Here is a 14,790-nt window from a genome sequence, read left to right as displayed (position 1 = left end):
GGGGAAGTCTGTGCTTCTATAGGAATAAAAACATGTTAATGAGTTCTTAACTACTCGGCAACCTTTGCACATAAAACTTTGGTTATTATCTTAACTAGTCATTATAAATAGAACTAGATAAGAACATTTGCCTTTTTATTTCTACTCTCTCCTCATTCACCCTGTGCATATTGAGAGAGATCCTATGGATGTGCAGGTCCTACTGCCTTTGCCAATCTCTCGCGGAGCTTCAAAGTGCTGACCACGAATTTCCCTTTTCATCCTTCACAGGCAGAATTTGTAGGTCACGGCAACAGCAGGAATCTCACAGCTTGAGGGATTTGAGATTCCTGTCTGTTGAAAAGAAGAAGAGGTACAGAAGCTGGGCTCTCTACCACATGTGTGATGTTCTCTTCTGTTCTCCACAGTTACAGGAAGTTTGCACGAACGGCTGTACCAGCCAGCCCAGGAAGCCCTTTTAGTACATGTACACTCATTTCTTCCCGTGACCAACCCAACAGTAAGGGTAACTCACCCAAACACTCTCATGTTATGACATGCATGACATTGACCTGACAGCAAGGCTGGTGAGCTCCATCTGCCTTTCCTACACACCAATCTGAACTGAAATTCTGGAGGAGTTAGGAAGGCTGTCCAACTGCCCTCTGAGTAACCGACGCAGAAGAAGAAAAACCTGAATGGAGACTTCCATTCATAGTTGTGCATGGCAATTTCTGGATATACCTGTGACATTTATTCCATCTGAGCGCTGACACCACACCGTGCGTACGTTGTCTCGCCAAAGGCTGGTTTTCCACAGGTAGTCGTAACACTTCCCTCCTGTAATACCAACACCAGTTAGTCTTCACCTTGCAACAAAACGAGAATAAACTCTTGAAGGGGAGAAAGCAGTGCTGTGGCCACACTACCTGAGCAAGGCCGCGTTTCCATCGCTTGTCCAGAGCAGCTCTCCTGATTCTCAGCAGACTGAACGATAAATGCCCTGGATCGGGACTGGCGACCTGTTGTCTCGAAGCTCCTGCCATTGATGCAGGTAAGCTCACAGGAGCTCCACTCTGACCACTCTGTCAGGTGGCAGTCACCTGCACATTGAAAGAATAAATCACAGGTTTTCAAAAGGAATCAGTCTTAAAGGATAAGGACAACGTAAGCGTACCACAGCTGCAATAGTGAAATACCCCCAGTTTATCGCCCAGTGGTGTGAATTATTAAGATTTTCTGCTTCATGGGGAATCTCATTTTCTCAAGAAAAACAAAACCAAAATCAAAACCAAACAAAGCAAACTCTTTTTCAGATGCTCTAGAAACAGCAGACTGAGCATTCACCTGCTCTGCTGAAGTACAAATTCTTAGTACATTGGCTGACAGTACTGAGAGCCACGGAAGCATCTCCACCTCAGACAGCCATCACAGGCCGAAATGCACCAGGACTTTCCAAAGACTTTACCTGGGCAAGGCACAGAGCACGGTAACTGCAGCACGCTCTCTTTCAATGGCAGCTCACCACATAACGCATTTTCTACTGGTTTGGATGTAGCAGAAACAGACGCATCGTGCACTACGCACGTGAGGTTGCGGACTTGCAATCCATCGCCACACTGCCCACCCTATGAAAGGACAGAAGGGAACAGAGACGCACGTCACCGACGTTAGCAGATGGCAGAAGAAATACGGTTGATTCCACCTAAAAAGACTTCAAAGATATAAATTTGGTCTTTGGACTGCAATAGTATCCCCAGTTATGGGAAAACAAATGGAGATCTCCTCTGTACACATCTCCACAGAAGCTCAGAGGCAGAGCCACACAGAAACACGTGTTGTATCCAAAGCAGGAGAAGAGGTGGGTACCGTAAAAGATTAATACTGTCTTTGGGGTTGGCCCTTTGTGCCTTTTACTAGAGCTAGTAAATTTACTGATTCTTAATTAGTGCCCAGTTATGTGAACATAGAAATTTTTGGCTTCTCTCAAGAGGCCAAGAGCAGAGCCTGCCCATCAGGAATGGACATTTCCACTCACGTCCTTTGACGATACAGCCCGATAGGAGCCCTTACATGGACTGAATCCTGCAACAGCAAAAATCCTCCAGCACACTTAATTAGGGTTATTGCACACTAGGCTGTTTGTGTCATTTATTAAAGGGAGCTATTGGTTCTGGAGTAGACAGAGATCACCAGCTTGTGTCACACACTCTACCAAAACATCAAACAACGTCAGCTGTCACCTGTTAGCACCGAACCTCATCTGAAGAAGCAATAGGAGGCTCCATCTGAGCTACTCCACACTCATCAGCCCAGTTCTGAAATACTTAGTCATATACCAAACTACTTGCTGAAGAAGACTTCCTTTACCAGAAAAATCGATATTGTTTGTCTAAGCGATGGTCAAGGGCTGAGGATGTGGTAAGAGCTGAAGCACTGAGCCTGTTTCTAGAGGCTGGAATTGTTCTCATCTGAAGAACAGAGCTGCCTTGGGTTTGAGGTGTGATGCTCTACGAACTTGCGCCTGAAGCTTTGCTGAAACCGCACTTTACAAAATTCAGTAAATAAAACTGAAGAAGAAGGATGAAACATTGCTTTTATATAACCAAGGGAAGTGCTCCTTTGGATCACTTGGCAGTGGATTCTTTTAAAATAATGGACTATATCTGCACAACAGAATGGCTCCTACCGAGTGCATTCATTCAGCAATGGGTTTGCCAGCAGCAACGGCTCTCCTGCATACACCTGGTAGCTTTTTCATTCTCTCCATCCCTTCCATTGCAGACACACAATGAAATGGAAATAAAAGGATAACTAGCTGGATTTAGAGCAGTTGCTAATCAAAAGCATCTTAGAGAATTATTAGTGTAGATTTACCATATGCAGCCAGATTTCAAGTTTTTAACACCGTGTTTCACTTTAGTCAGTATGTAACTTACTGTTCTAAATTACTGTTTCACCACTGAAACCTCTATTGCGGTCTGAGATTAATGGTGTGTGAATAACTCATGCAGCTGTCAATTGGGTTAGAGCTCTTAGAAAAGGCTGGTGGAAACAGAAGATGATGTGGAGAAAATTCTCAGGAGGAAATGGGCACTAATCAAACTGCAGTGTATTTCCAGCTCAAAGTGGCTCAGGGAATGTCTAAACATTACTGTAAAGGACAAAAAAAAAGTTTTTTAAAAGATACTTATTGTTGTGTAAACAATATATAGGTATTTATATACCGATCCATATATAAATAGTTGTATGAATACTGAGATATAAATATAAATAACAGGTGAAAGCAATACATTTTTTTCATACAGGAGTCTCCACTATAAAGTCCACATGCAACATTCTTCATTCTTCTGTCATGCGATATTGGACATACATTCCTATTTTCCAATGCTTAGAATAAAAAATAAATAGAAACCATGGACTCTCAAACAAAGATAAAGGTTTTTAACAGTGGCTTGCATTTGCTTGCTTTCTTTCAAGACCAACAATGTGTTTTTTACAATCAATTGAACACACTTAAAAGATAATATGTCATCTTGTCATTTATAGAGGGAGATGGGTTTTGGTATATTTGGCAAGGTCATAAGCAATGCAGGAGTACTGCATTAACTTACTTATCATCTTAAAAATTATTCATGTCCCCAAAATTATACATTTGAAGATCTAATTAATAGATGTGGAATCAGTGGAAGTTCGCTGCAGTACTGGCACACTGAGGATGCCGGGAATAGCTGCGAATCAGAAGAGATGATCATGTATTCAAAACTCAGAGGACCAAATCTGTATTGTAAATGCTCTTCCCTGGAAGATGTGATCACCTGAGCTTTGCCTGGAACCAGGACTTGCCTCGAGTCACAAGCTCCTGGCAGGAAATATGCAGGAATTTCAACTCCAGAGGGGATTCCCTCCATTTGGCTACAAAAATTTTTACCCTGTGGAGGATGCAGAACCCACCCTGGGTCCCCTAAACACAGCCCAGGGGTATGGGTCCTCCAGGAGCCCCTGCACGGAGCCTCCACCTCTCACCCCAACCACCCACCCATAAAATAAGGAGAAGGTTTATGCCAGACCTGTGTTTTGACAGCCAGGCATCTTTTGAATTGACCGACACACTAACATAAGGCAGCATCTGCACAAACCTCTCACATCACCCTCCGATGCTTTCCACATGTAACACACTAATAAGACAAGAGATAACAAGCCTAATGAGATGCTTTGCCCAGATGTGCCTTTAAGAAAAGTTTTCCCTTTTCAGCTTTTATTGGGGTGAATGTGTGTTCACAATTATTTTAGGTAAAGAGTTGATCGGGCAATGCTTTCACAGGTCGATGAGCATTTAATCAGGTAAAAGTTTTCTTTAATGAGGAAGCATTGTGTGATCACATTTAAGGGACTGCTTTTAAAACACTTTAGCAAGGAAGGGTTCTTAGTCTTCTTATGAATGGTAGGCAGGTAGTGCTTGATAGTGTCTAGCTACTTCACTTATATTCCTTTAATGGAAAAATTATGAACAGTGTCAGCCATTGCTAATTTATTTTTTTTTTAACTAATCAGGATAAACCACTTCAACTCCAGTAGGAAAATGATTAATGTAATGTAACCCTTTAAGATTACGTGTACTGAGCATTTCCCAAGTTCTGCATCCCTCTGAATGCAGCAGAAGTGCCCCACACCCGCCGGAGGTGTGCCTGCGACATGTGTAATTACCTGGAGAGCAATGCACTGATTTCCATACTGTGAAAATCAGCAATACAGAACACTTAGCGGGATCTATTCCTAAACATGCAGACACCTCTAATTATTCACATGAAGTCGATTTAGCATACAATAGTCCTTCTACAATTAAGAAATGCAGTCTTGGTTATCTCATAATACAAGGAAAAAATATTTTAGCCTTATAATTAATTGTCCTGTTTATATTATTACAGGAAGGCACTTTTGCAATATGCATTTTGGTCTTACCATAGGATGCATCTACCTTATTTAATAAAGCATCCTTGAAAACAGGACTTCTGAAAGCTTTCTTTAGAAAGTAAGCTTAAGCTTCTTTTCCAGTAAAGCTCAGGAATAAATCACCCTGTATTTATGAACTATATTTAATTCCTAAGCACCTCATTAAAGAGAACTGAACATGAATAAAATGCCTCCCCTCCAAAACAAAGCAAAGGGCAGAGAAACTACATCACAGTAATTTAAGGAGAGAAGCAGGCTCTATCTCACTGAAAGCGCGGGATGCTATCTGGTTTAGGGAAGGCTGTGATTACTTGCTCTGAGCTGAAATTTGGCTGGGTTCTGGGTGCGCACACTTTTAATCTGCACGAGGTGTTATTTATCTGGAGTATGCCAGGGCGTTAATTCAGCTTCCCTGCTAATTCTTTTATCAGCTATGTTAGTTCCTACAGTTGAAGGTCTCTTCCCTAATGTTTAACAGAATTTGCTTACGTTAGCTGGACAAATTATCAACTGATGTTATCATTTTGTTATATTTATGTTATACACAAATAAATACTGAGTGCAGAACATGCCAGGACCATATCCACACCCCTAGTTGCAATGAGTTGTTGTTCATTATATAAAATATAAACATATTTCTGTTTTTCTGATCTTGGACTGTCCAAAGACTGTCATGCTCAAGATTCCATTTGTGAAAACCTGGGAAAATTCTGGGTATCTGTTGTGCCACCCACAGTATTCGCTACATGTCCACCTAACCGCATCTAGAAACCAAGAAGGTATTCAAGGCGTTTGCAGTGTGGTACATGGCAGAGCAGAAAACACAAGGGAAGTTTCTTCACGCTCATTACTGGCTTCAATCTCCTACATGGTATAATGTGGAGAAGCAGCCACAGATCCACGCAGAGGTCCTGTACCCTCAGACCAGAAAAAGGACTTTTCCACCCCAAGCATGCTTCTCCCACCAGCATCTCAGCAAAGTTGGCTCACAGCAGCCCGAGTGGACTTCACTCCATCCAAGAAACTTCAGCATGAAAGATTCACCTCTGCTTAAACTGGGTTACTGACTAATATGTTTTAATATTGGAAATGTGATCTAATAGATAAGGAGAGAAGAAAAAGCATAAGAGGGGGAAAAAAAAAATCAATTGAAGCCTGATGGAAGTCACCGGCAGTGAGAAAATGACGGCTCCAGTGCCGGCAATGCAGAGGTGCTGAGCATAGGTACAGCACATCGCAACTGAATCCGGCCATTTTTAGATCATTAAAAAGATAGCCAGGCTAAGGAGAAAGTAGAAACCAGCACTTCATACAATAACTCACACTATTGTACCAGAGACCTTGTGGGAAAGACCTGCTATTCAGTACTTTAAAAAAAAAAAAAAGGAAACAAATGGTAAAAAAGACTAAGCTCTCTTGAAATCTAGTGTATCTATTTTCTCGTTAGAGTTATTTTATATAATTAAATTATAGGTCACCATGACTATGCCCACTCAAGCACATTTAGTCTGTAAATCTCCTTTAATACCTCTATAAACTCGCAGTACTTGAACCTGTACTGCTGTAAATCGCTGCTGATGGCTGGAAGATGAGGTGCAGAGGTTTACCACTCCTGAACTTCCCCTGCTTTCCTACAGATCTTACCAGCACCTTCAATGGCCACAGAGACCCCTCCGCCCCACGAACGGCGGCCTCAATCAATTCTGCCATATAACGATAATTTTTGTCGTTCACCCCGGCCGCAGGGACCCCGAGGAACCCTCGGGGAGCGCAGGAGAAAGCCATACCTGGATTTTGCAGGGAGACCATGGGCCCAGCAGCCAGCTGTAGCAAGGCTTCACCGGGCAGCTCCTGCGCTGGGTGAGCTGCTCCGGGCAGGGTCTGCCATCGCCCGCTGCCCGCAGGACCACCGAGCGCCCACGCACCATCTGGCCTAGGCGAGGGGAGAAGACAGGACACGGTGAAGGAGACCCGGAGGAAGACAGAAAGGCAGATTTTGTGATTTATCATTATTCCTAGTTCATTTTCCACCACTAAAATCTGTTTAAGCAGCAATTAATTGGGAAGACTATTTGGATAATACGGATGCAATTGTTAAGTCTAAGTGATGCTGTCACTGGTATTTTCAAACACAGATTTTAAACACAGTTTTGTATGTTTTCCAAATATATTATTTGTTTATGCAACACATTTAAATACTTGACTAAATCCTGATTATTAAATATGACAAGAAAATAATTCCTGTGGCAGCATCATTTCTAATGTTACACATTCAGTATGTTTCCAGAGATTTTTAACAAATGAAATTTTCTTTTTATGACCAATTATATGCATCTAATTTGAAAACTGCAAACACTCTAGTGGCTATTACCATCCATAACCACTTCTGCCATTTCCATTAAAGCTCTATTTATTATTGGTGAAAACTTCTCCAGCTACTGAATGGAAAAAGCAATTATGTTACTACTTTTGAAATAATAAAACTGAATATATTCATTAAAGTTACAGCAATTCCATTTCCGTCTTCATTGTTGTCCGTTTACGTCCAGGAATGTTTTCACTCAAAATGTTTCAATTAGAATCCCTGCTCCAATTAAAAAGAAAAGTGGAAAAAAAAAAGAAAAAAAAAAGCCCTTATGCAACAGGATGCAGAAGATTGTGTTGGGGATAAAATTTCTGCCTTGACTTTCAATAGGTGTGGATTTGAGAGGCAGTAAAAAAAAAATAAAAGGTCTGGATAATAAGGGTATACACATGCAACAAGACAGAGGCAAGCGGTAATTGCTAACCCACTGAAAAGGAAAGAGATAACGTGTTGCGGCGGAGCTCTCCCATTTGTATCGCAGCCGTTTAGCTGCAATCATGGGTAGAGGGGAGGCCGGGGGGGAGCAAACCCCCCTGCGAAGTGGAGAGGCTGCGAGATCCAGCCAGATCCCTCTCCCAGCTATTTATGCATGCACTTTTTAATTAACGATACTGCAGCTGGGTTTAAGGTACGTTTCTAATAGCTGCCATCGTGACTGTCTACGGAGCAGGGGTTCCAAAAACGTTTTAGCAAATAAAAATTAAAAGCAGACATACCTGAAAAAGCTACTGACAGATACCTTAGCAAGCTCTCTTACCTTTACAATGCTATTCCCTCGCTCTGACCCATTGAATTCCATTTTTAAACCCATTTAAACCAATTTTAAGACTTCTCCCTTTTCCAATTCTAATCCCCTGGACCTAGGGAGTTTGTAACAGAAGTGATGATAAAAGCTCTTATCCACATGACTGTGCATTCAGCCACCACGGAATCAAATACATTAGGAGGTGGGAAAAAACCCTACCAGCTGCGAGGCAAGGTAAGAAACTCCTGTGGTTCACCGGGGGTCAGAGCAAGGGAAGAGAAACCCCCCCAGCCCACTGCCGGCAAACCCCACGGCAGCCTTCCCCTGCCCAACAAGCCAAAATTCACTCTTTCTTCCCCTCCAGAAATGGACCAAATTTGCTGGATTCTTCTTAATCCTGAATGCTGAGGGGTGGCGAGCAATGGAAAAGGCTCTTTGGGAAAGCGTGGGGAGCCTGCGGCTGAGGGGTTTTCAGGACGCCCTGGGGCAGGTGGCTCACCCCAGCCAGGGAGCTCTGCAACAGAAAATGAGATCTCCTAAGCCTAAAAGATCTGATTTCCTTAGCAGGGACTTGAAAGCCCGAAGCATTCATCAAGCTATTTTAATTAAAGAAATAATTTCCTTTGGTACACTCTGTTTAACTTCTTTCTAGCAAAACATAAATGGGAAGATCATTGAATAGAAAACACAGTTTTCCTTTTAAGAGGAATTAACAACTGGTCTGTACTTACGTACATTTTACTATCTTACAGTTGGTTATCCAAACCATTTAAACTCACAACATTCACAATGGTCAGCTGGTGCTTGACTCTTTAGTCTATCACTTTCTTTTTATACTGTGAACAAATCATCGAAGACAGAAGTTTTGTTGAAATCCTTCTTTGCACAATTGCTGCAGTGAGCTTCTTAAAGCTCTGATTTTTTTTTTTCTCACTCCATAAACATTGTCTAGGTGCTCAGTTACCACTCAAGTAGCAGAAAAACTCCCCAACTTTACTTTTTAAATACCTTATCTTTTGCTGCCTATGGAGAACAGAATCTGACAGCATCTGAAATTAATTTGCTTCCAACACAAATTCTGGAAGAATGAAAATAATCTTAGTTGTTTCCTTAACATGAATATGCCACACCTTTGTTTCCTTTGCTCTGCAGTGTTAAATGATAGGAAAATTAAGACAGAAAGTGTGCTGAAAATTGAAAGTAAGTATTTCTTCATATCCTCAAATTTGTCATTAGTTTTGAAAGCAGGAAAAAAGAGGCTAGTCTTGTTAATGCTGGTCACTTAAAATCCTGTTTTGCATCAGCAGATAAAATTTCATCTCAGAACGATAGGGTCATATTTTCAAATCAGTAGAGTAAGATTTTTTTACCCTCCAAAAATCTTGCCATTTTATCCCCACAAAATGATGCGTCGCAGCTGAAACCAAGACGATTAAAATTCCTGCTAGAGTTCATCCCAGTCAAAATTACTGACACGTCATTCTCCGTTTGATGAGCGTGAGCAGAGCATATAAAACACAGCCCTGTCAGGCAGCCGAAAGACTAGAGCGGGGATTGAGTTACTTAAATACAGCTCTGGAGGTCAGGTTAGGTTAAGTCACAAGCAAATGGGACTGGTGATAAATGTTTTTTTTCATCTACTTCCCACTGGCAGTGCCTCCAGTGGGTGCTGGGGCATCCACAGCTCTGGGAGAGGTTTTGGTGGCCCCTCTTCCAGCAACGTCTCCCAGCACCATCAGACTGAGCTTGCCAAGTTTGAGAAGCAAGGGAGAAAAAGTCACGAAAGTTTCTTCTTCAGGAGCTAGAGCCAAAAATCTTTTCCCAAATTGGTGAAGAATCAGTAAAAACGTAACCAGCAAATTTTTCAGATGGTTGCATATCCCTGTCCCCTTCATTTCAGTCTGGTGCTGGGGTGCACGTCTCTGCAACCCGCTACGGCCTCTTCTGGGCTCTGAGGACTGAGCAAGGCACGGCAGCATGTTCAACCCTGGGTAATTCAGGTAAGCGCCATCATTTATCTGATGAAGTCAGCTTTGTAAGTGATAAGGCTGGGTCGAGGTGTTCTTGTACTATTTAGCACTTCTGTTAGACAACTTGGGAGAAATCATATGGGATTGGAAAACAATCGCATAGAAAAATTCCGCATCCTCGTGTATTCATTTGCCTTAACAAAGGAAATACAATTTGCTCAGGATTATCCGTACCAAACATCTTTCCAGTAACTTTGATTTGGGCCGTGGGAGCATCATCCATTAACGCAGCACTATACATCTTTTCATAGCAGTACAGCAACTGATATGAGGAACCCTAATATATAACCCAATGTCAGCCTAAAGCCCCAGCTACCATCCTGAACAGATGCTGCCCAGAACTACAACTGCAACAGGCAAATATCAGTTACACATCTCCGTAGGCTCAGTGCAGGCAGGAAAGAGAGATCTACTTTACTCATCATCATTTATAAAAATCAATATATTCGCCTTTGGCTGCTGTGTACCAGAACCATATTAGCTGTCAGTGCCACATACGCAGCAGCACCACTTCATGCTTAAATGCATTGTTCCATAAAATAAAACCTGAGCAAGAGAAAGGTACCATCCATTAAAATATATCACAGCAAACCATTACTGGAAGAGATGGACAGAATAAAAATGTTAGCAACAATGCTTGAGTTAAGAAACATATGAAAACGTAAATCCAGCACCATTAAATTTTGATCTGAATGATATTTAAATGATGTTTCTCTTTGAAGTTGTTTATAGTACTTCAGCAGGCCCTTGACATGCTCTCCAAGAAAAGCCAGAAAAGCAGAATATTATTGTGACGGAGCCAGTAACGGTCTGTACAACCGATTTGCTGTGAATTATTTCTGAGAACCATGCATCTAAGTCCTACATTTTAGCTTTATCAAATAGTGGGCAATTAGGTATTTGGCAAAGGGAAGCCAAATCAGTGTTTACTGCAGCCAATTCCCACAGCTCGTTTATTGTCATCCTTTGGTTCTCCCTGAGTAATTTGAGGCTTCATCCTGTTCTCCCAAATGCCTGTAAGAAACTCCTGATGATTTCAAAGGTATTGCAGCCTATGAACCTTCGGGTAGGAAACCCTCACTGTATTCACCTGTGAAGTACCACCTGTAGATGAGTACATAATTAGTGTCTTCTCTGTTCATACCATCATCGAGTAGTATTTATAACCAACCGGAACTCAGTGAAGAAGCTGAAATGACGGTGTTTTTTCTGTTGGATCCACAGGAAGGCCATGGCTGCAAGACTGGTGCCAAGGTCCCTCCTTTACGGGTGTTTGATAGCTCCACGCTTGGTGGTTGCTGAAGCAAAACTCCTATCAGGACTGGGGCTGCAGTAAAATAAACCATGCATTTGGAATAACTTGGATGCAAAGTACTTTTGTTTCATTGATGCTTTGGAATGAGATTCACCAAACAGTATCTCCAGGTTTTAAATTGTCCACATCTACATTCTGAACCGTACGAGCCAGCTCTCCAGCTAGCAGTATAAGGGAGTTATGATCTTTGAGGACCAGAAAATGACACACAGACTGAGCTGAGCTTGGGCTTTACTGTGTGACTCAAGTACCTTAATGAGGTTTGGCACCTACAGCCAGGACACTCCCAGGAAGAATGGAGATCTGCTTCGGCAGGGCACGGATGTTTCCAGTTTTCCTCTGCAGGAGACCAGCTCCGATTTAGGCCATGAAGTAACTCGTTGCTCCTTACATGCATTGGGAACCATCAGCTCTTTAACCAGTCTTTAGGATTTAGATAAGCATTTCAGGATCAGGAGCAGAATACAAGACATACCTTTACTTGAGTACATTCTCTTGCAGACTATGCAATGTAAGAGCTCAGGACAAAAAAACCTTCAGACATTATACAGGATGAACTGCTCCTTTAGCAAGCTAAAAGCCATAAAGAAGTTATAACTTGCCTTTGCACACGTAGCTCTGTTTATTTTAGTAAGTAAGTGATTGAACACTCAAAAAAAATAATTTAAGTCCATTCAGCAACATAAGCGTTGCCACTCCAAAATAAATTTTGAAGAAAAAATAAAATTTGGAATTAATTGTATTCCTAGTGTGTTGTTGTTAAAACACTGTCTATGAATTATTCATTTCTGCTAAGAAAGCACTACTTTACAAACGGGCTAAAAGCTCAGCAAAGAAAGAACACCACTAATCCAAATATTAAGCTTTTTCTGTAACATGCTTTGATCTCCAAAATCCATCTGAAGGAATCACTTCATGGAAGTTAAGAGCTTTTTTCTTTTTGACCTTAAGTGAATTTGATTCAAATATGCATTATGGCTCTTGAATCTTAAAGACCATTAGCTGTACATCTAGTGCACATCAGAAGCCTGGGAAATAATATCACGAGCTTATTTTGAATAAAAGCTTCAATGCGTTTCCTCACGCCAATATGCAAAGGGTTTTTTAAATCATACAAAGTTAAAAAAAAGGTCCTAATTCTTTCACTTTTGTTTGGTGGTGAGCATTACTGGCTATAGAAAACCTCGCTGAATTACTGGAGTCATACAAGTATTAAGGGACCTGTGGATACAAGATGGAGACAGAGGCATATACTAAATGATGAAAAATAGTTTTAGTGTTTTTTCTTCAATGGGATGTAATTACGTCACTAAAAGTAACTTCACCAGAGGATTTGTATTTAGTTACTTATCCATTTCTTAAGAATCCTGTAACTCACCAGTGCTTCGTTAGCTCTACGCACACCTCCTGTCTCTGGGGTCAATGTTTCCTACGACTGAATTCTGAGAGTTTGAATTAATTAATAAAATAATCCCTCAGGCATCTGTCCACTTGGTTTCCTAAACTGCATTTTTCACTTTTGAGTACCTTGAAAATAGCCGGCTTTGTTCAAAAAACCCAACACCCCAGGATTTTGAGAATGTCCAAAAATCACCACTGAAGGGTTCAGCGCGGCTCGGGGCGATCCCTGTGCCCCTGCCTGGGGGCTGCGTAAGCCCTTCTGGGGCTGGGGGTTTCGTCTGCGCTGCATTGCTGAGGCATGGGGGGGAAAAGGGCACATGGGGACTCACCGCCAGCACCACACGTGTGCGAGCACTGTGACCAGGCCGACCACGCCGAGAGCCGGCAGTCCACCGTGCAGCCCACCATGCACCGACTGCTCGTCTGCACGGGCTTCTCCAGGCGAAGCTGTGAGATGACAAGGAAACACAGACGTCAGCCTCCCCAGGCCCCTCTGGCCACCGCTGGGCACCAGGTCAGGAAACCAAAAATTGGCAGTGACTCTGGTGGGATGCCAACATTGTTGCTTACAGTTTTCCCAAGGGTGAAATTGGTGAAAGCAGTTTCAGTGTTGAAGCATTTCATGTCTACCAATCCTGCGGTGTTTGGGTCTTACTCTGAAAGGACAATCCCAAACTTCTAGTAGGGCACAATCTCCCTGGTGGCCAGCTTTGTTGGTGCAGGGTCTACTCCAACCCCAAAACCTCCCGTTGGAGTCAAGGAGTGATACCACCCACCGACACCCCGGGGATGCTTTTGTTCCCCAAAGCACCCAACCGCCGTGCTCCCAGCACCGAACGCAACTTCTCCACCATCTACGGACAGTGTCTTGGTGCGGATCAGAAGGCACCGGCTTTCTAGCGACAAAATGAACCTCCAGGTGTTTCCCTGCCCCACGCATGCCATCCTCACCCGCTGGCAGAGCTGCATGCTGACGGCTGCCCCATCACTGCGCCAGCAGCTCAGGAGACGTCGCCGTTCTCCGTGCCCGCAGGTGGCATTGGCATCCAGCTGGCACCCACTCCAGCCTGCGGACACAAAGCAAAGGATGCAGCGCTGCAGGTCATGGCCATCATTCTGGTTTTACATCTTTTTACTCCACACATGGGCTACCTTCCCCTAATGCAGTGCTTCCCCACGTCAGGGCATCCCAAACCCAAGGACAACCCACGCAAAAGAAAGCTGCTCTTGAAACCAAGCAAGTCTCGGAGGATAAACCTCTCGCTTCGCACTCAGATATCCCCTTAAAGAAAACCGTACATCAGAGTGTGCGGAAAACTGTTAAACACTGATAAAGTGTATCAGTTCAACCCAGTTGGCACATTTAGAAGACAGAATTGTCTGAAGCAAAATTTCACTTTGATAAAGGAACTAGGAAAGTTTCTGAAGGGTAACTCTGATTTAACCTATTTCTTGCCTGAAGGCAAAGCTTTCCATTATTTATAACTAAGCTTTAATATTCGTGAAATAAAAACAGTATTTCTAGGAGAAGAAAATTCATATCTTATTACTTGTCTGAAATTATGATGGTCAGAATACAACTGAACGAAAATAAGCCTTAAAACACCATTTAAAATAAACAAAAAAGCATAACACAAACAACAAAAATTTCCATACACCACCAATGAATAGGAAGCATATGAGAAGAAAACCTATTACTTTGTGTCTTCCACCTCTGATAAACATGAACACATAAATGTTCTGCATTTCTGAAATGCGATGATAAAAAAGGCATCGTCCTGCTGCCTGTGTGTTTTTAGGGGTTTTTATTTCAAACAGGCTGAGTTTATATTCAGATATAACATTTTCTCCTGCTTTGTTCTCTCTTCCCACCAGCCCCCAAATTCCTCTTAGATCTCCTCTCTTCTCTCTGCCTTTCTCATTTATCTGAGCTGGTCAAAACAAAAGGAATTTTTCCTTTTTTTTTTTTTGTTAGTTTGTTTGCAACAGATCTAATTGCTTC

At 42.3% G+C, this 14,790-nt stretch overlaps 1 protein-coding gene across 5 annotated transcripts in view; it reads right to left on the bottom strand.

The window, feature by feature from the left end:
- The window catches only part of THSD7B (thrombospondin type 1 domain containing 7B), a 355,621-nt gene that overhangs the window by 9,613 nt on the left and 331,218 nt on the right, over window positions 1-14,790 (bottom strand). For 3 of the 5 annotated variants that reach the window (XM_075757230.1, XM_075757232.1, XM_075757231.1), the window contains 7 exons: window positions 13,740-13,855; window positions 13,118-13,235; window positions 11,244-11,399; window positions 6,720-6,865; window positions 1,448-1,607; window positions 909-1,082; window positions 724-819 (listed from right to left, as the gene is read on the bottom strand). In XM_075757230.1, coding sequence (XP_075613345.1) covers window positions 724-819; window positions 909-1,082; window positions 1,448-1,607; window positions 6,720-6,865; window positions 11,244-11,399; window positions 13,118-13,235; window positions 13,740-13,855 — 966 coding nt within the window. The remainder of the gene's footprint in view (window positions 1-723; window positions 820-908; window positions 1,083-1,447; window positions 1,608-6,719; window positions 6,866-11,243; window positions 11,400-13,117; window positions 13,236-13,739; window positions 13,856-14,790) is intronic. The other 2 variants (XM_075757233.1, XM_075757234.1) reach the window with 1 other exon arrangement.

This window comes from Balearica regulorum, chromosome 6, assembly GCF_011004875.1.
Source record: "Balearica regulorum gibbericeps isolate bBalReg1 chromosome 6, bBalReg1.pri, whole genome shotgun sequence".
In the NCBI taxonomy this organism is placed as follows: domain Eukaryota; kingdom Metazoa; phylum Chordata; class Aves; order Gruiformes; family Gruidae; genus Balearica; species Balearica regulorum.
The sequence above is the reverse complement of the archived record's forward strand: the minus strand, read 5'-3'. Positions and strand labels throughout refer to the sequence as shown.